Source organism: Diorhabda carinulata, chromosome 11, assembly GCF_026250575.1.
Source record: "Diorhabda carinulata isolate Delta chromosome 11, icDioCari1.1, whole genome shotgun sequence".
Classification (NCBI taxonomy): Eukaryota; Metazoa; Arthropoda; class Insecta; order Coleoptera; family Chrysomelidae; genus Diorhabda; species Diorhabda carinulata.
The window spans coordinates 1,756,805-1,779,028 of record NC_079470.1 but is presented as its reverse complement, the minus strand read 5'-3'; the positions used below and the strand labels follow the sequence as shown (position 1 = coordinate 1,779,028).

The 22,224-nt window shown below is 31.0% G+C and overlaps 1 protein-coding gene and 1 long non-coding RNA gene across 3 annotated transcripts in view; one reads left to right on the top strand and one right to left on the bottom strand.

Moving 5' to 3' along the window:
* LOC130899702 (ras GTPase-activating protein 1) overlaps positions 1–21,068 on the top strand; it is a 32,429-nt gene extending 11,361 nt beyond the window's left edge. The window contains exons 5-10 of one of the 2 annotated variants that reach the window (XM_057809842.1): positions 878–1,227; positions 3,304–3,495; positions 3,614–3,812; positions 8,480–8,710; positions 8,777–9,061; positions 15,484–21,068. In XM_057809842.1, the coding sequence (XP_057665825.1) occupies positions 878–1,227; positions 3,304–3,495; positions 3,614–3,812; positions 8,480–8,710; positions 8,777–9,061; positions 15,484–15,762 (1,536 nt within the window). In that variant the 3' untranslated portion in view covers positions 15,763–21,068. Of the gene's footprint in view, positions 1–877; positions 1,228–3,303; positions 3,496–3,613; positions 3,813–8,479; positions 8,711–8,776; positions 9,062–9,647; positions 10,357–15,483 lie in introns of those variants that run through there. The other variant, XM_057809843.1, reaches the window with a different exon arrangement.
* LOC130899705 (uncharacterized) lies at positions 15,309–22,219 on the bottom strand. The gene is made up of 2 exons (XR_009060058.1): positions 21,334–22,219; positions 15,309–17,377 (listed from the first exon to the last, which is right to left on the bottom strand). It is a non-coding gene; the product is annotated as an uncharacterized LOC130899705 (long non-coding RNA).
* Positions 22,220–22,224: the final 5 nt, after the last annotated feature.

The following is a 22,224-nucleotide window of genomic DNA, read 5'->3' as shown; positions in this document are numbered from 1 at the left end:
TTGCGTTCCCCCTCGGGAATCTGGGAAATATTTTTTTAACAGGAAAATTTCAAACATTGAAAGTTGAATACTGAGATTTTTTACCAACATTTTGTTTATACCTAATTTTATTTGTGATAAATCTTTCTGCAATTGTGATATTAGGTAAATGTAACAAGACATCAGAATCTGAGTATTTTAAGGTTAAGCATCGATTCTGTTACAAAACATTTGACCAAGGAAACCACACCAAGAGGATCGTTGGCATGGAGCTCTTTAACTATCTCTAACACTTTAACGTAGTAGCTATGTATACACTGCGACCCAAAGGATCTATTGTGTCCCCTTTTCTTGCTGCCATACTGAGGAACCCAATGTTAACAGCTGATCAATTAATCCCACTCCTTTTAAAAATTCTAGAATGGCTTTAATTACCAGAGATCTTCTATTTCAAGCGTTCCCAGGTGTTATAATGTTATATACTTAACTACATTTAAGTATAGGCAATTGCATTTTTTTCTGTAAAAATCACTCAAAATAATTTTTTAATAATGGCTAAGGTGAGAGTAACAATTCTTCACTAAAATATATTTGCTTAGACACTTGACAACAAAATCATCAACATTTTCCAATTTTGCCTCCGGAATCCACTTGAATTGCTATGCTTGCATCTGAACTTTTGCATCGGGCAGTTTAACAACCACATTAATACTCTTCTTTCCTTGATACTTCGGCTCTTTTAATTGTCTTCTTTTAGAACCGTCACAAATTGCTTCATAAAACTAAGCTTTATCTGGAAAGGAAAATTTTTACTCACAGTATTTTACAAATAGAAAAAATGAATCCATAACCTAAAGTCTGATAAACAGGAAGAAAATAATTCAAATTTCAATTTTAGGTTCACGATAGCCTCTGGGAACGTTCTCATTGTCTTCAACTAGTAGAAAGGGCACTTCCTTGTTTGGCAACTGTTACTCACCTCGCTGCGCGCTCCACAGAAGATTGTCAAGATTGGGTGAACGCTCTTAAACCCCTTTGTGTACCCCAATTAAGTAAAGCTACATCTAAAGTGCCAAGATTAAGAGAACTACGTTGTCTCACATTACATATTATAGATGCACATCGGTTGCCATATAAATTAGTGCCACAACCATATGTTACCATACAACTGAACAACCAGGTTAGAGTTGCTAGAACTAGAACTAAATCAGGGCCTGATCCCGTGTGGGATGAAGAGTTCGTCTTTGAGTAAGTGTATATATATATATATATATATATATATATATATATATATATATATATTAAAAAAATAAAGAAAATATTTAATACGATTGGGATTCAAGCTTTAAATTGTCTCTAAGACATTATTTTGAAAATTCTTTTCTTTTGTCTTTTCAGTTATCTGAAAAGGGTTTCGTTTCTTTTGTACCTTTTTTTACACTGTCTTGTATCATCTACCATCTTAAGTTCTTTCCAACCTCATCCCCAGCTCCTCATTTTTAGTCTTCTCTTTATTTGTTAATGATGTTTTCATCCTTTATTATTTTCCATTAAATTCAGTTGTTTCTTTTTAATTTAATTGTTTTTTTTTACTTATTTCGGATGTTTTGATTTGGTTAGTGGACTGTATTTTGTTTGTTGGTCTGATGTGATACTATGAGTAAAACTGAAAGAATGTGCTAACTTTAACTTTTATTTTAATATACGTTTTTCACTCATATTTTTACTCAGTGTCATGTTCATAAAAATAATGTAATGTTTTTAGTATTTATTTACTCTCTTTCTATTCGTGGGGTGAATTAATAAACACGGTCTCTTACGTTCTTAATTTATTTAAACACTACATTAAACAAACTTATCCATGATCTTGTCTTCTGTTAGTATATTTTCAATATATTCATACATCATTACTATTTCTAGAGTTTTATTCTTATATTTTCTTTCTTTAATTTATCTATAGCTTTTATATCTGTTCATTATCACAACTCTGATTTTATTTATGATGATATCAATTTTCATATTTCTGAAGACCAGAACTTCATTAGATTTCGGATTTTATTTTTAGAATTTGCTATAAAGACTAATTTGGCAGACTATATTGTTTAAGATTCGAAGATAATTATAAACAATAGTGGACTCTAACTGTCCTCTTCTTTTATTCCTCTGCAATTTCCACTCTTATCTTAACCACCTTATTTGTGTTTCTTAATTGTCTAGTATTTTAATTTCCAATACTATTAGTCATATTTCTTATATAATCATAAAGTCATAAGCTGAAAATGAATCAATAAATACCAGATATATTTATTTCTCTTTCTATTAAGTATATTGCGATAGACATATAATCATTGGTTTTTTCAATCTAAAATCTACTTTTTGTTTCAATTTTAGCTCTAATCAGTGTCTTAGTCTTTTTTTTCACAATTTTAAATAGAGTTTTAATCTTGTTTGTAACAAATATATCACCTTATAATTTTCCTATTGAGTTTATTGCCCCTTTTTATGAATATTTAATGTTAAATTATTTTCCTTTCCCTTAATATGTGCTATTCGATTCATGATCAATTCACAATTTTTCACCTTTAATCTATTCTCTCACCTATCTTATATAAAGTTGCGATTCCATAAGCATTTCCTGTTTTGTTTATCTTCTCATGTTATTTCTTATTGTTCTTCTCCTATTTCTTCTAACTTTGCATCTTCCTCTTCTGTTCTTGTATGAAATTTGTTGACATAGTAGACTCCATCATTGTTAGCCTCACCCCTGTTTGCAATTGATCGTTTTTGTTATTTCCTTTAATTTTCCGTCCTGTTGGGTAAAGCTTTTTGTGTTATTTCTTATTATTCTATTCGGTACTTGTGTGAAATATGTTAACATAATAGACTCTCCAAAATTTTTAGTTCTACCCCTGTTTGTAATTTATTATTTTTGTTTTATTTCCCTTAATTTTTCTTCCTGTTTTGTAAAGCTTCGCATGTTTTTTCTTATTGTTCTTCTCTTATCTCCTTTAACTTTCCATCTTCCTTTTTGATTCTTGTGTGGAATTTGTTAATAGTTTATTATTTGTTAATAGTTAATAGTCTCTTCATAATGATTAGCTCTATCCATGTTTGCAATTGATCTTTTTTACTTTATTTCCTTCAATTTTTTTAAGCATATTGCATTGTTTAATAAAGTGATTAACTAGCAACCACAACGAAAATTCTTGCATTCTTCTATATTACATATTATTTTGCAATTAGAAGTTAATAGGAACTAAATTAGAATTAATCATAAATGTGGGTAAATTTTAATGTACTAACTCGATCAATTTTTCCATCTAGTGATGTGCCATGTGATATTGTATCATTCACTTTAACTGTTCACAATAAAGGTAAGAGAGGAAAAGAGCAGGAAGTGGCGGAACTCCATGTGGAATTAACAACACTGGGTAATGGAGAAGAAAGAGAAGAATGGTATACTCTCTCTGGACTAACGCCCATGGGCGAATGGGGATCATTAAGACTTAAAACAAGGTAAATATCACAGAATCACCATTTCACTCATTATTTACTAAAAAAATCATGATCCTAAGGAAATTTTAAGTATAAAATCATTATAAAAATATTACTAACTTTTAATTATCTTGATTAGGTATTTACATGATTTGGTTATGCCGGCAGAAGAATATAGTCCTCTGCAACAATTATTAATAGAACCTGGTTTAACATCTGTCAAAACTTTAGCAGAAATATGTCACTCCGATAGAGCTCCTTTAGCGACAGCTCTTTTAAGAGTTTTCAGAGCAGAAGGAAGAGAGACTGAATTATTGAAAGAATTAAATACAGCAGAAGTAAGTTATTATTATTAATGTTTTTTTGAGTCTGTTAATTCAGTAGGCTATTGATCCTCCTACAAAATATACAGAATATACAAATTGATTGCATATAAAATAAATTAAAAGAAATAAGTAATTTATCTGAAAGTGTTTGTTGTTGGTGCTAATACCTTGGGCCTTGTTCAAGGGAAATTTTGATCCTATTTATAGCCTTCGATCCTTTCCTTTCACTTGACAAAAACGGTTTAGGTCAGTAGAACAGGTTTTACTTGCCCTTCTGGATTAGTAACCTATATATTTCTGTTGAAGTTCGTAAGTTTTTGAATTATAGAGATGCAGCAGTACGTGAAATAATGGTTAAACAGAATACTCTTTATTAGAAACTAAAAACTAACTATACATACATACTTAAAGATATAGTAATTTCTGTGAAACACTTACTTACCCAGTGACTGCAATTAACAACAAAACGATAACATCAGGCGCAACTTCTTTCTGTCCAAGAATTAGTTTTTCAAATCGGACATCCATCTGTCAGAAGGATATAGTTTACACAGTTGGTACTAGATCTCGCTGGGGAGCGAGTAAAGGGATAGGATTTCGTAGGTACCCCCAGATCAACCACCACCTTTAGATAGCCAACTCGAGTTTCACTGCCATCTCTGCGTTCATTAGCTGTGCTAAAACTAATTGGAAACAACAGTTTCCTTTCTGCTTTTGAAGCCATATTTCAAATTTTATTTTTATAACATTTTTCCAATCAGTTATGTTTCGAAACATTTCACAGGAGTTGCATCAACTAAAACAATTAGTCTTAATTTTATTTTTATATTATTTTTAATTATGAAGAGAATGGGGCTTCAGAAATGGAACAAAAAAAATGACACAAGAAATAGTTTATTATTACATTCAAACAAATAAAATAAAAAATAAACATATAGATAAATACATGTACATGTACATAAGTATCATATACACCGCGACCCAAAGGATCTATTTTGTCTCCCTTTCTTGCTTCCTTACTGGAGATCCCGGTGCTAACAGCTGAATAATCCCATGATTATTTCAAATTTTGTCCCGCTTTATTATAAATAGTTAACATATGCTCTGTTACCACATACATTTGGCAAACGCCAAGAGATGGGGCCACATTTTCAACGGAAAAGTTGCGTTATTATGTTTACTGTTTGTTGCAAGTGAGGAAGGGGATATATAAACCAGTTATCCGTGAAGCTGTGAAGCAAAGCGCGTGGTTTTATTATGTGTGTACTCTGCTACCGGCGTTTTTAAGTAAGTATACCTATATTTCTATACAAAGTTGTTACGTAAAAGTTGCTTTCATTTACCTTTTATGCATTCATCCTATCACAATATCGTTTTGTTTAAATAGTAAGACGAGAAGTGTTGAATTTACTACTCTGTTACCAATATCTAGTGACAGAGTTTTATACTGGTAACAAAGTTGATATTACTTAAATGTCCAAAGCTTGGTAGTTTTTATGCTGTCTGTATCTTGTATAATCAATTGAATAATTTGTTCTAGGAAATTATATGACATCACCGCCGCTAAAAAGCAACAATGCTTTAGAAAGAAGCGTTAACTGGATCCAGAAAAAGAAACAGAAGCCAAAAAAAAAGGATTTAGAGACTTTGTAAAAGATATGACTCCATATGAGCATCGACTATCGAAAAAAAAAGTGGCGAGTTGCAAATGCCAAAAGAAAAGATCGCTAAGGATATAAAATATTTAGATAGAGTTACATATGGTTATTCACCAAGCTTTGCCGCTGCTCGTCGATTCCGACTCTAAAATACAGTAGTGCAAGCCCAAATTAATTTGCAAAAGCCCGCGGTAGAAAAAAAAGTAAAAAGAGATAGATCAAAACTATTTAGAGAAAATTTGAAAGTAAAGAGTTGGACAAAATTAAAAAGAAATATGAAAAATACGAGAAAAGATACAATAGAGTTGTACAAAAAAATCGGGAAAACCGCGCACTTGGCGATAGATATAATTCCTTATCAAATGCTATTAAAGAGCGGTGTAAGAAAATTGAAAGTTTGAAGAGGAAACGGATTATTCAAAATATATTTAAAGAGAATAACACAATCACGGAAAAAAACGCAAATTATCAAAGATTGCTTAAATATTAATCAGGGTTATTTTAGAAAACACACGCACTATGAGTTAAATTATACGAATTTTTTAATCGTGACGACGTATCTAGGGCCGCCGCGGGTAAAAAAAACTAACTTATTAAAAGTCAAAAATGCAAAAACGCTATCTGTTCCATTCATTTTAGCGAAAAAACCCTGACCAAAATTTTTACAGCAATTTCACTGCAAACAGACCATTTTATGTAAAGCCTCCTTTGGTGGATGTAAGGGAAACGTTTCTTTTCCGACTAGAAACTCAACATAACGCACCTCTCTACTACACTTTCTAAGACTAAGCTTATTAGTACGCTGAATTTGAACAAGATTATTCATGAACCAGTTTGTGATGTTGATTCATTGCAGTGTATGTCAGGAAACTGCTTTTAATGTCCTGCCAGGAAACTGAAATATGATACAACAAAGAATGAAATTCTTGCAAAATAACCCCAATGGGTAAGGAAAACTGAAATTGTGGAAAAATCGGGAAAAAAAGTTAATATAACTAAGAATGTAACAAAAGATATAAAATCCAAAGTAGAACATATGATAGAAAAATTTATCGAGACCAAGTATCCTTACATACTGGTGTGTTATCCAACGAAGTTAGATGTGGAATCTTTTTGCACAGTTTCAAACAACCTATTACACGGCCCTTCGGCAATTTGGAGTCATCTTCACTCATCAATTTGAGAACACTTATTTTTTGGACCTGCAACTCAATATCGCCAAAAACAAAATTTCTCCCTGACATATACAAAACTATTCTTGAAGTATATTTGTTAAAATTACTTGGAATTTTTTGAGGCCGGATATGGAAAAGGGGGACAGACGGTGTTGGTGGCTTTCTTCAGCGAACTGCTGATCAACTTGTTGCTGTTGGGAAAGATATTCCTGATGCTTTTCAATTTATTAGTTTCCGAAAGACAGTAGCAAAGTGAAGATGTACCAGATGAGAAATAGTTCCTTTATATGGCAAAATGAGAGTACATCAAGTATCTAGATTTGAGCTGTTTTTGTCAGCGTGGTTTTTGTTCTTGCATGTGCCCAAAAACATATAATCCAGTTAAAAAATAACGATTGTAGAACTGGAGCATAGTAATCCTGCTACTCTACAGGATATTACTTATTTGATTGATCGAAAAAAGAAAAATCAATTTACAATACCGTATACAGTTCAAACTCTGAATCCAGTAAGTATGATATTTCTTTAAACAAAATAAAAAATAAAGCGTCACATCAATCAGGATTGTCGAAAGAAAAGGAAGAGGATAACAACTTAAGAGGTATATGTTGTAGTAAAAATTTGCAGTTCTAAAAACGAAGACATTTACCTTGGAAAGCATTAAGTGAAGGAGACGAAAACGGAGAAATAAAAATAATTTTTTAAGTCTGTTGATGATACTAGAAAAACATTTAAATTGGTCGAAAACAATGTTTCTCATGAACAATATGAAAGCTTACTAAGAATTGTTTCCGAACCTATAAAAGTAATTAAGGGCAAAAGGGTATATTAACATTTCCCTATTCCTTTAGAAATATTAAAGAAATAAGATATATGCTAATTTTCTTTCGATCTCAAAGCGTACCTGTTTTTTTTTCTTCAAGTTCTGAAGTCTAATTATTATAAAAAATAAAGTTTTAGGATTATAGTTTATAAATTAGTTATATAAGTGCAACTATGTTACTGTTCCTACAACTCTGTTATTTTTATGCTTCTAATTTTAAGAGTGTGTGAAAAATGAGAATAGAGACTTATTTAATATTGATTCCATACAAAAAGAATAACAAAATGGTTTTGTTGTTTAACTGCTAGTAAATATATTATGGTAACAGAATTGTTATTTTTTTGTACCCAGATCTAGTAAATCCTCTGAAAATCGAGAAAAAAGATCGCGGCCAAACGAAAAATTGCATTTTATAATGTTATCCACATAACATGAATACCTTTATGTCTAAATTAAACGTAATTCATTTTTTGTTGAAATCTAGATTTAATGTCATGATTTTCTGCAACGGATTTTAGAATGACCCGTTTATATTTGATTAATAGTAATTTTATATGTTAAATATTTGTTTTGGCTTGTAATTTAATAGTTACTTCTTTAAGATATTTGCCATTTTTTTTATTGTTTATATTATAACGTTGGTGTGGGACTGATATTTTGTTCCACATTCTATTTGAAGAGTAAACAATTTTTTTCAATGATTTTATTAATTACCTATGTACTATCTTATGTGCTAATTAACAAAAACTGTAAGATGGAGTAAATAAATGCACAAAAAAGAAGCTAAATTTTCATATTCGTCTTAGAGACTGATGTTCCTATAACACAAAAAAAATCTTGATCCTTCTGGGTTAAATTGAATTATGTATAAAAAATTATTTGTAAACCAGACGTCAATGACCCATGTCATCAAATAAAAAAACAGTGTAAAATGAGTTGTTTACGTTAATAGGCAAGAGAAAAGTTCAGTTCAATAAAATGAAAATATAAAGATCCATTTCAGTAGATTTGTTTTAATTCTAGATATTAAGGGAAACGGAAACATCCACTTTATTTAGGGCTGCATCCTTGGCGACAACATTGATGGACCTATTCATGAAAGCAGAATGTGGTGGCTTCCTGCAAGCTGCTGTATTGGAAACAGTGTTGAGATTATTAGAAAGTAAGCAAAGTGCTGAGTTGAATCCAGCTAAAATGGACTCTTTGGATGACGCTTGCAATAATGCTGAATTTTTATTACAAATTTTAGACCAGGTAAATATTTTACTAATTTAATCCAAATATAAAGCAAAAGTTTTACGTTTTCGAATATATTTTTAGGTAACGCTTAGTATATTCATGTCTCCAGACGCTTGTCCAAGATCGGTACGATATATTTGTGGATGTTTGCAAAAAGCGGTCGTCGCAAAATGGCCGGATGAACGTTTCGTACGCACACGTGTCGTTTCAGGTTTTATATTTCTAAGATTATTATGTCCCGCCTTACTAAATCCGAGACAATTTGGTTTGGTAAGCGAACAGCCATCCCCATCGGCTACAAGAAGTTTGGTTATGGTCGCTAAATGCTTACAGAATTTAGCTAATTTGGTTGAATTTGGAGGAAAGGTGAGAAATTGAGAATTATATCTATATTTTTTACTACTATAGCCTGTTTTGAAACGTGGAGGACTGATTTGAATTTAAGTTGGCAATTCTGTAGATTTCTGATTGGTCAAATTGCAACCGATTTTACATAGTACTTTTGACATATACTATTATTGACAATGTCATTGTTGTATGTAATTTCGAATGGTGTTGCTGGTTAAGGACTCAAAATAAACATGTCCAAGAGTTTTTCAAAATGCCAACGTTTCGATCTTTTATTTGATATTTGGCATTTCAAAAAACTCTTGGGCAGTTGTATTTTGAGTCCTCAACCTGTAGCACCATTCGAAATTATTGACAATTTTAAACAAATAGTGTCATTTTGTTATTACTTGCGTTTTTCTTGTTGTTTTATTAAAATATAAAAACAGTTCTTGTCAGGACTAATTTAAAATAAACTCAGATATTCCAAGTATTGGCAGACATTATTTGCGTGAAAGATGAAAGATATAAACTTTAGGTAAGCCATAAATTATAATAATTTTTATATGAATTGAATGATCCTTTATTTATTTTATGGTATGTACTAAGAACATTACATTTTTAGATGGAGAAGAAATTACCTTAGAGCCATCAAACAGTAAAGGCGAGAATAGGGACTCATTTGTAACCTTGATGAAACCTGGCTAAATGAAAGTATACAAAATAAAACATATCGATAGATACATCTATTTGAGAGAAAAAAAAGATGCTTTTCTTAAAGGATTGTCTACAAGTTTGAAAAATCAATCTGGAAATCGCAAATTTTTAATAATCATAATTTCAATAAGATTTGAAATTAAAAATACTGTATATTATCATGAGGACATGAATGGATTGGTATTTGAAAACTGGTTTTCTGAATTTCTAAAAAAATGTCAGACTGTGCTGCAATTATAATGAACAGAAAAGGTTCCAATATCTACATTAAAAAAGAAGATATGTAATAATGGTTACAATCTAAAAATATACTATTTGATATGAATATAGTTCGATTTGAATTTTTGTATATTATAAAACAACCTAAAGATAAGTTTAATTCATATGTTTGGAAAATGTGATGAATATTCACTGATAAAATTGTGTTGCATAATATGTCATAAAAGAAGAAGATTAAATTAGATAGTATTGTGGATGATCTTATAGAACCGATAATTGTTTCTTTTTCTAGTGATGACAGTTAGGCAGATTCTCAGTGAATGATTATTTGAATCTGATATACTGTAAAATATTTATTTGTGACAAATGATATTTAATAAAAATTATGCCAATAGTTGAATGATTCTATTTACTGAAATTCCATTTTCAGGATGAGGATTAACTATAATAGGTTGTTTATTGAAAAATAGGCCCTTTTTCATTCTATTTCGAAATTTTCTATTCGATATAACTACCTAATGCTGCTATGAAATATTCCAACTAAGAAATCTATAGAAAAAGTTATAACAAATACATTATTTTGCTATAGTGTATCATATTAAGATATTTTTGATGATTTATTTCTATTTTTAAATCAAATAAGTTCGTGTACTTGCAATGGAACATTTTCTTATATTTTAGACTTTACTAATTTTTTATTAAGCTCATCTTCATGCTTCATATAACTCAATTTTCGAAAAATAAACATCCTCTGCTCTCTGAATAATGCAATTTTCGTCTATTATCGTTCTTTAATTCTGAATTATTTACATTTGATCAGAAACAACTCAGATATTATCATTGTTTTGAAATTTTATGTCATACCTTCCAATTTAGTAACATTCTCAGTGATTTCTAGTGGTGTGATTTCAGATTTCCTAAAATGGTCCTCCTAGTTTAAAAACAGAGTATTATACTACACAATCCCACTGACAGTTGCAGTATTTTCAATATTAATGTCCCGAGTGCATGTCAAATTGTCGATAATTTAATTATGAGACAATTTGACATGCACGAGAGGGCATTTTGGCAGACTATTTCCTGAGAAAAATTTAATTTAAAATAAACTTAATTCTGTGTTTAAAATTTGTTATTCTTTAAATTATACCGTAGTTGACGATCATCATATTGGCATTGAATTGGTATCTACGGTAACTTATTGACAACAGTTTTGTTCGTGAAAAAATATTTCAAAATGAGTTTACGTTTTGGGCAGAATTCCACGCAAGTAATAGACGCAGTGGATAAACTAACTCCACTGAATACGAAAAAGTCGAGAGATTCTGCGTGGCGACAGTTTCAACAATTTTGTAATGAACGAAAATACACTTTGAACAAGGAAACTTCTGTCGCACAGCTGGCCGTAATTCTAAGAGATTTCGCTTTCAACATGAGACGTAGTGATGGGGAAGAATATAAAGAAGGTGTTGTCAAAACACTTTGGAATACAGTAGCGAAAATTTTGCAACAAAAATGTTATGAAGAGTTTAACATTATTTTCGATCCTTTTAAAGATGTAACGTTTGAATGCGCCAGAACTGCGAGAGACGCAAAAAGGAAGCAGTTGCAAAAGTGTCCTGAAAAAAGAAAAACAAGTGCATCTAGCTTATCAGGACAAGATATTGATAAAATGTGTGCCATTTGGGACGAGTCGACTCCGGACGGACTTCAACGCAAGTTCTTTCATATTGCTACAGGACGCATAGCTTATAATCCTATTTTTTCTAAGACAGCGCAAGGAGGGAGTCATAGGTTAACAGAAAAAAGATGGTTAGTCCAAAACACCACCGAGCCTAATAAATGCCCAATAAGGTATTTAATGTAAAGCATGATATCAAACAATCTATCATTATAATTTTGCAGGCTTTTTAAAATGTTGAAAGAAAAAAGAGGAAAACATATTACGGTCAATCGTCTTTTCTTAACTGTAAACCCATCATGGATGAAAGAAACATCAAAAGGTTTTTTTAAAAATTGTCCAGTAGGACGAAATGAAATTTCAAAGTGGACAAGAGATGCAGCGGAAGCTATAGGAATTGACACGAAAAGAATAAAAGTGACAAATCACTCGAACCGTGCTGCGGCAGTTACTCAGCTTGCCAAGGTTGGGGTTTCAGAAAATCAAATTATGAAGGTTACCGGACACTCAAATCAGGCCTCGATAAAGAGTTACCTCCAAGTAAATAGTGAACACCACGAGGAAATTGTACAAAAAATGCGAAATGACAGTAGCGAAGTAACAATAAGAAGTGGTGGAAGCAGCATAGAAACACCATCGTCGGCCTCCAGTAAAGTTGTATATTCTAATTGCATTTTCAATAATTGTTCCTTTTCTTAAAATATAAAATTAAAACCAAATGATGTTTATTAATCCTAGACGAAAATTTGGCACTAGTGCAAATTATCGATAATTTGCACTAGTGCAGTATTATCGCTGAAATTTGATCGTTGCTAGGTAAACATAAAATATTACAGCTTTTTGGTTGGCTTAAATTTTTCGAAGGAAATAGTCAATATTAATGTCCCGAGTGCATGTCAAATTGTCGATAATTTAATTTTCTCGAGTGCGCGAATGCGCACAAGAGGAAATTATGAGACAATTTGACATGCACGAGAGGGCATTTTGGCAGACTATTTCCTGAGAAAAATTTAATTTAAAATAAACTTAATTCTGTGTTTAAAATTTGTTATTCTTTAAATTATACCGTAGTTGACGATCATCATATTGGCATTGAATTGGTATCTACGGTAACTTATTGACAACAGTTTTGTTCGTGAAAAAATATTTCAAAATGAGTTTACATCCTAGACGAAAATTTGGCACTAGTGCAAATTATCGATAATTTGCACTAGTGCAGTATTATCGCTGAAATTTGATCGTTGCTAGGTAAACATAAAATATTACAGCTTTTTGGTTGGCTTAAATTTTTCGAAGGAAATAGTCAATTTAACACTGTGACCATATTATCAATTATAATCAATATCAATTATAATACTTTCAATTTTTAAGTGCATTTTCTTCATACTGCCAAGAGTTTGTCACACAACCATTTTATCATTAGCTGTTTAGTAACCCCAATCATTATAATTCCGATAATTAAAACTGGTTTAAATACATAACCTCTCTGGCGGCCGGTTTCAAAATCCCACGCTTACTGGCACTTTAACTAAAGGGTCCCTTAACTTAGTTGTTAAAGTGAAGGGGTCCCATAATTGAATTCTAATAGTCTCTCAAGGAAACAAGCCCGGCTGTATTTTTAAAGTTTCTGAGAGGTACTACGGACAATATTCTGTCTCGTCTGTCTAGGTTGTGCCATTGCTTCACATAATCTCCGCACTGTTCAACTTGCAGAATATTTCTCAATACCTACAAAATCTACAACAGTTGTCAACATGCTCCCTGTAGCTAAAAATCGCTAAGTCAGTAGAAGTTGTATAAAAGTTTGAATGCAGCCAACTCTAAAATGATATGGACAGTAAGATAACAATTTATTAATTATGGGAATCATTTTTGGTGTTTTACTTATTTGTAGGTAGTCCTATTTCATCCCGAATTTGATTCAATAATGCCATAAATGTGGACTTCGTTATTCGAAATCGTTGGAAAAAATCCAAAACGTCGTATGTTTCCGGCAAGTTTTTCGGTCGGCATATTTTTCGTCTTCGAAAATAATATTTTTCTCATCTGAGGAACTCAAGCTTAAACTTTATGTATCACGATATCTAGCTATTGTGCCATAAACCTTCTAGTTTTCAAAATTTTTCAAAAAGAAGCCTATATTTGCATTTGACGTTTGCCGTTAAAAAATTCATTTTGCTTAAACAGCTTTTGTTTTTTAGTGAAAAACTTCCATATGACATTCTGGTGATATCTCTCAATTTCACTTTGTGCTTTTCCATCTCGATTTTCAAGACTTGTTTGACATTTTACCAGTCAGGTAGCAGTCGTCCCGATAGTTAAGCATCCACGTACCAGTTAATGATTGTTGATTTTCTTTGAAAAGATTCATCACAATACTAATTAAGTGAAGCCTTTGGTCTAACCATATTTTTCCCGAATAAAAACAATACTTAGAATACTGATTCTTTTTGTTTAATTTCCATTGTTAAAAACAACTCGGGAGTTGTTCTCTTGAAAAATACAGGACAGGACCCCCGACAGGAGACTTCCTCAGGAAGTGGTAGTCGGCCTCAATTAAAGTATTTATTTAAATAACTGGTACTCAAATGGGGTGAACAATCGATATTAAATTGGACGCCACCAGCTTTTTTAATGAACAACATTACAATTAATAAAAAAAGGCGGAAAAGCTAGAAACCCCTCATGAATTGAATAAAAAATAAAAATCAAACACTATAACACTATCCCCGGACACGATTATCCAAATTAATATTTATTGCTAAGAACAATAAAAAAAGTTATAAAGTTAGAAATTTATCGAAAAAATAGTAAATTCTCATTAACTGCGTATCCTAAAAAGCACAAATATTAAAAGCAGTTATAAATTAAAACAACTCAGATTTATTTATATATGAAATACAATGCTGGGACTTATCTATGGAAAATCGGGATGGTGCAGCCCTCAACTGAATTCCCAGTTGTTGGAGTTAAGTTGAATTTGTTTGTTTGTAATGTACCAATTAAATACTCTGGGTGTGGTTGAAACTCCAACCTGGCAGCTGTAGAACTGCGGAAAAAAATAAAATGAGGAAGGAAACACAAATGGAAATTACTGAAAAAGGAACGAGTAGAAAGAACAGATATGAATAAAAGTAGCTTATACTCTTAACATATAAAACCACTGATTTATATTTTTTTTAATATAACCAAACAAGAATCTGTTCTATTCCTTCTGTTCCCCAAATAAATAGAAAATACGAATTTATATAGAACTTACCAGAGAATATAAAGATTAAAATCACCACAAATTTACTATAATTTACATTGATTTAAAGTGTAGATAGGTAGGGGTTGAATTCGATAAATTCCAAGGTTTTATTGAATTTCTCGAATAAGTGTGAGGTCGATAAAAAATTAATTTATTCAAAACTCGAAACTTATAATAAATAAATCAGAAGTGACTACTTTGCTAAAATACGTGAATAAAGAAATATTCAAAATGTTTGAAAAACGTAACAAGCCGAATAGCATGTTATACGTTTGAAACATGATGTCTACATCAAGGAAAATATATAAAAATATAATTAATGGCGACTTCTAATCGACAGACTTATTGATCAATGGTATGTTTATAAAATATTTTGGATTTTTTTGGTAGAATTATTATTATTCTCTACTTTATTTGAGTCCGCAGAAAAAGTTTGAATTTATTGGTTATTGGCTAGGGTTTGCATTTTGAAACATTAAACATCTGGATTTCAGTACATAAATGTGTTATTTTAATTCCAATTTGTGATGTGTGTGTGTACTATTAAATTTATCAAATGTCTAAAATGCACTGTTTATAACAAGTTTTCCCTTTTAGGAACCTTATATGGAAGTGGTAAATCCGTTTATACTCAAAAATAAAGAACGTATGGTTGTCTTCCTTGATCAGCTTTCCATGGTAGGAGATCCAGGAGAACCGCGCATCACTACAGTCCCAGATACTGCCAAAGAACTAGCAACTTTACATCACATATGTGTGGCACACATAACTGAATTACAAGCTGTTGGTAAATTGAATTCCAACATTAAAACTTTGGTGACTGTGACAGATATGTTGGCCAAACACAAGCAGAAATATTTGGAAATGATCAGATAGTAGAATTGATAAATGAGTTATGTTATTGATTTTAATTGATGAACTGGCAACGATGAATGCATTTGGAAAGCTTACTGGCAATAACATTATTTTATCAAATAATTCAATTTTTAAGCGTCTGCATATTGTTTATTATGCAAAACTCATTTGAACCCATTAGCGCCCGGAATTATTTTTATTTTCATATTTATTGCTCTATATTGGTTGAGATTAGAGTATTAATTATAAAAATTATTAACAAAATAAATTTAATCGAAAACAATAATAGCTGTTACCATATGGTATCACTGGGGCGGTTAAGGTACAAGCAATTAACACAAAAGCACATCTTTATGCTTCTGTAAATTAAATCTTATATTATGTAATATAATTAGAACAAATGTAAATACAAAGCTACATAGATACATATGGACGTGTAAATGTTCACTAATTTGAGTGATTCTGAGGAAAACAAGGAACACATAACCCAACATCACACTTTATGCACATGGTTCTTCCAAAGGTTCTGTACCAGCACACATCTTCTCCAATGTCTATCACTATTCTTTGTTATTCCTTAGACTGTTTTACAATTTTGATATTTTGGCTTTTCTGTTCCAATGAACTTGATACATAACCATTTCCCTAGGTGTTAAAATTGTTTTTGCAAGCTCCAGCTACAATCAAAAACACCGATTTTTCTTTGTCAAATATAGTACCGAACCGATCCTTCTTCAGTGCTCTCCCTTTTTCCTTAATGGACTGAAAAATTGAGAAGATATCTAGTAACAGAGCACTATAATGCCAATATTTTAAAGGCCTCTTATTATTAGCTTTTGAGGCATCTACTGTTTCAAATGTGCTCTGCCCTCGAAGGCAACCATACTCTTATCCACCGTCATAAGCTTTTTTGCAATTGGGTGATTATGGGCCTAATTTTATATAATCTATCGAACTTTTCATCACCTTTTTACAGCATAGAATCATTGTCATTGAGATAAAGGAGACAAAGAATTTTTAGGAACCTTTTTAGTGTCTTTAAACTTGATATTCTGTGATTTGCAATATTCAGGTCTGTTGACCAATAAATTCGAAGACATAGCAGTGGATTCAACCCCTTAATAATTGTCTCCAATTAATGCTTTCAACTCTGCCAAAGTGAAATCAAGTGCCCTTTTTTTCTGTTGTGCATAGCGATATTTCACTATTAATTCTAAAAAATCATCACCAAGGACATTTGAAAAAATATTTATTGGCGACTGGTCTATATGCCTTTTTGGAACTTATGTTCCTGAAAAGATGAAGGTTTCAAAGCTGTGAGGTATATAAGGAATTTCGGACCAAGGATAATCATGATCATTAGTCGGTGGCGGCTCTGACTGAACAAAACTGAACTGGATTCTATAAAAAATGGAAAGTCGCTGATTTCGTAAATAATTTTATTGTTGAAAAAATATTTTTTTTTGTAATTTGATACATTAATGGGAAATAAAAGAGTAGCCATTTGATATACAATGTTAGAAATGGCAAGCCACTCGGGTCCCGACAGGCCTGTGACTGTCTTCCCTACCACTTCACCGCGCGCTGCAAGCCCCACCACAAATCTTCCCGTATCATTGCCAAACCCTGTATTTGTCTAAAACAATCATAAATTGAACAAATTTAGAATTTATAGCACACAGAAGTTACTGCGGTTTTGAGGTTATGCAATAAAAACTGATTATTTTCCATAATTATTATTATTATTAAGCCATAAAGTGTACGGCATAAAATGAATTGATTTATATAAACTGCACCTTAAGGTATTTTTTTTTTTCAAAAAAAGCCATCAGCCGTAACCATAAAAACCACAAAAATTTGAGAGAAAAAGAAATAGAGGGTGTGTCTGGAACAGTACTAGAAGCTCACTGTTTGAAATTTAAACCAATTGTTTCGCATATAAAAAGCTAAACTCATCCGATGTGGGAGAATATTGAACCCATATCTCTCATAAAAGATTAAGCCAGATCGAGAATAAAATTTGATCCGTTGATGAAAAGTTGATTTATTAATACCGTATGGTATATCTGGGCAATAATAGCTTAATAATGTTTACTCCATTAAAAAATTTTTTTTTTATTTTGAAAATTTAAATATTTTACCAAAGTTTTTTTTATAAACTTCTCAAAAGTAGCAGGTTTCTTTTTCTACATTATTAAAAGTTTGCTGTTAAGTGTTGAAACTTTTCCATTTTTTTTTTCTTTATTTCAAAATTGAACTTGGACTCTGTGAAAACTCAACGTGAAGTTCATACTCCAATTATTATGTGTCAGGCAAATTTTGAAGGAAAATGGACAGTATTTAAGTTAATAGAAAGATAATATCTTAAGAGATAATTTCACCTATTTTTGAAATCTACTCGATTTATGATAACTGTTAATGTTAATTAAATCTGCATTTTAACAGCAGGTTTTTGAGTATGTACACATATTGAAATGTTTAGAGTTGTTATGAGTCTCTCATTCTCGGACTAGCTTAGGATCATGTGTTGTCTAATTGGAGTAGAGCAGGAAGCAGAACATTGTTTTCAAAAACGCAGGAAGAAAATGGTTTACGGTGAAATCATATAGCTTGATGTAGATAAATTAAAATATTTACAATTGAATACAAAATACAAAGCTTCTAATGTATACATAATTGTAAATATTTACAATTGAATACAAAATACAAAGCTTCTAATGTATACATAGTTGCAATTTCATCAACATTTCACTATTTTTTTAAGTTATATATTTTATGTACAGGGTTTTTCTTTCGTCGAGTGTTACTACTAGAGTGAGAATGTGACAGTTTAGTACCTAATTTTGTTTTGATCTCTTCCATTTTTAAGCCAGGGCAGTCGTTCTGTATGTAAAAAGACAATCAAATTTGAAAATGTAATTTGATATTCGACCATTTTATAAATAAAAAAAACAGAATGTAAAAAAAGTACTCAAAATTCATTTTTGGTAAAAATTGATCATTCTTCTGCCCCAACACCATTTCATCGTTTTATTCTCAATGAATATATATATAAATATATATATATATATATATATATATATATATATATATATATATATATATATATATATATATATATATATAAAACAATATGTGTATGTGCACCAATAATAAGTAATAACCCTATACATCACTCGATTGTCATTTTAGATCATACAAAATGTGATTTTGAGCTTTTCATTGCAAGCATCGTTTGGGTCAATAAAATATTTTAAGGGATGTCTCTCTCCCAGAATCGATAAGTTCTATGAGACGTTTTCACTTGAAATTTTACTATTTATCCTATTTAATGTTCAGTAGTTTCTATATTAGAATGCAACCTATGGTCTTTTCTTATTAAAGTATAACACTTTTATTCTGATAATTTTGTTGTCTATTTATATTTATATAAAATTTTGACTGCACATTTTATATTAATTAATTTTAATGAGACTGCCAAAAACTAAATTTATTTATAAGTCAATAGATTTCTAACAAGATTAGTTAATTTTATAGGAGTCAAGCCAAGAAAAATTTTTTTAAAATAGTTTAATGTCACTTTTTACCTAGATGATTATTAAGAAGTCAGATTTAATACTTTTTGTTAGCTTTAGTTGTTTACTATATGCTGTTTCAATCATTTGCACTGAATTTTCTTTCTTTGAATTATCATTGGAGGTTTATGAAAGATAATAGTCGCTGAGGCTCACATCTGAAAACTATAATAGATGGACAAGCGATTAAAAAACCTGTAGTTTTGCTTCTGAAACTAATGATTATATATGTAATAACACTCTTCTACTCAACATTATTCAGTTCAAATAGAAATTATTTAATTTAACTGAGAGTGCTCACTCAGGCTCAGCTCTGAAAAATATGATAGACTAGTAAGCTATCTGACATACTGCTCATAGTTTTACTGCTTTAAATAAAGATTAGTGACAGGTTGATTTTAAACAATTCCCAATAACTCAATTTCACTGAAATTAGTCACCTAATCGTAGATCTGGAAAATTTGGTAAATGGGTAAGCGATTAGTAATTCTTTACATATCATTTGGATAATGTAACTCACATTTAGTGACGGTATTATTTGGAATTAGTCCCTAGTGTTCAACAATATTCTATTTACATGAGAAATTCACTTTAGTTAACCTAATTTCACTAATATTAGTCGATGAGACTCAGATCTGGAAAATGCGGTAAATGAGTAAGCTAACAGACTTTCTCCTCATGTAGTTTTACTGTAGTAACTAGAGATTATCGACAGTTTGATTTAAGATAACTCTCTCCTACCTAACAACATCCAATTTTAATGAATTTTACTTTTATTACCTTAATTTAACTGAGACCAATCCTCGAGTCTCAGATCAGGAAAATGTAGTAGATGAGTAAGTGATTAATAATTCTTTATTTGTAGTTTTGATAATATGACCAACGATTAGTAACATTCCATTGAAATTAGTCGCTGAGACTCAGATCTGGAAAATGTGGTAGAGGCATGAACTTCATGTATTTTGACTGACTAAAGATTCCTGATATTTTGATGAAAATTTACTTTTATTAACTCAATTTAACTAAGACTAGTCGTTGAGATTCAGATTTGGTAGATTAGAGTCAGTATGGTTTGTCTGTCTTCTACTGAACTATGTTTCATTTAATATACCACATATAGTTAACCTCATTAAATTTTGATAGAAATTTACTTTAGTTAATTTAATTATGCTGAGATTAGTAGCTGAAGCTCCCGTCTTGAAAATGTATTATTATAGTGACTAGTAAATGTATTAATATAGATTTGCTACTGTTTCCAATGGTTAGTGACAGTATGATTTGGTACAATTCTCTTGTGCTCAATAATATTTAATTCAGATAGAAATTTATTAATTAGCTCAATCTATCTGAGACTAGTGGTTGCGACTCAGGAATTAAGAATTCAGGTCATGTAGTTCTTCTACTGCAACCAAAGATTTTGAATACCGCATTAACTAAACAATATCCAATTTACACAAAAATTTACTTTAAACAATCCAAATTCAATCGCATAATTTGATTATTTATCCACAACAAGTATACTAAATTAAAGAATGAAAAGTATGAATTCTTTTGACTTCTTAATTAATGTTATATGATCATCACGAAAACAAATCAAAATGATTGTTTTTATTGTAATGGAAAGTATTTATATTTCATTATGTTCTTATGAATTTGTATGAGTAAACTTTTATGACTCTTTTGATACTGTTTTTATAGATTAATCATTTATATTACGAATATTTTATACACAATAAACATCCAAAAACTAAATTTCTGTGTTTTGGGAAGTTGTACAAGAAATCTGATTTAATGACAGATAAGCACTGTCAATAGTAGCTTTCCTCTTGCAAATTATCTGAATTAGAGAACAAGTGAGCTCACTTATTCTCACTTTGATATGATGAGTCAAATAGATACTGAAATTCAGCTCATTTCTAACCTAAAACTAACTTATCAATGCAAGTAAAATAAAAATAAATAAGAACTTTGCTGTCCGTGGTAGATTTCTGGATCGACATTAGGAGTGTTAGAGTACCTGTAATCAGATTTCCTATGTGATCTCTTGGATTAGATTTTTATGATTTCCATGATTGTTTTTCAGCATCAGGGGAACTGAGCTATCGCTACTGGATATTGAGTTATGTCTCTTCGAATTTTTTAGATATTCCGGCATTCTACACAAATACGACTTCTAGACACTGTTTACCACTTCTGATGTAGTTGGATTGTCCGGGCAGTCGAATAATAAATATGGTGGCACTATTGAAATTAACTTTTATATTTATAATTATGAACAATGTCTTATACATTCACTCTTTACACAAAACGACAAAGGAATGGGTCATTAGCATTAGTCGATGGTTGAGTGAATACGCTTTCTATATCTGGCTGTCATAGATCGTGCCAGTGATGCATATCGTATGGGTTCATAGCATTTAATTGCCCCGGTTGCATGAGCAACTTCTCGTTGTGTTTTAAAATTTGAAATCTATGCGGGTTGAGCCAAATGACTTTAATTTTAACCATGCCAGTAAATGCGATTCAGAACTTGGATGACGTTGTACTGCGGTATGCAAATGATTCGAATCTGAATATCCATTTATGACCGAATTCTAAACCAACAGAATAACTTCCGCACATCCAGGGTAATTTACCATAATTCTCAGGATTAAATGTTCGGATAAATCCCGATTTCTCCATAGTAGTTTTAAGGTTGTATAATTTATTTTCGCGTAGGTCTTCCATATTTAGAGGTTCGTATTTCTTCCTCAAAATTCAAAGACGAAAATGTTGGTTTTCATAATTTTTAAACTATGTATTGGCATCATCAGTACTATCCCTTAACACTTTACACTATACTGTCCATAAAGCTATTTAGACGTCCACAAATAAAATCAACACTATTTGTGACGAAACCGAGACGCGA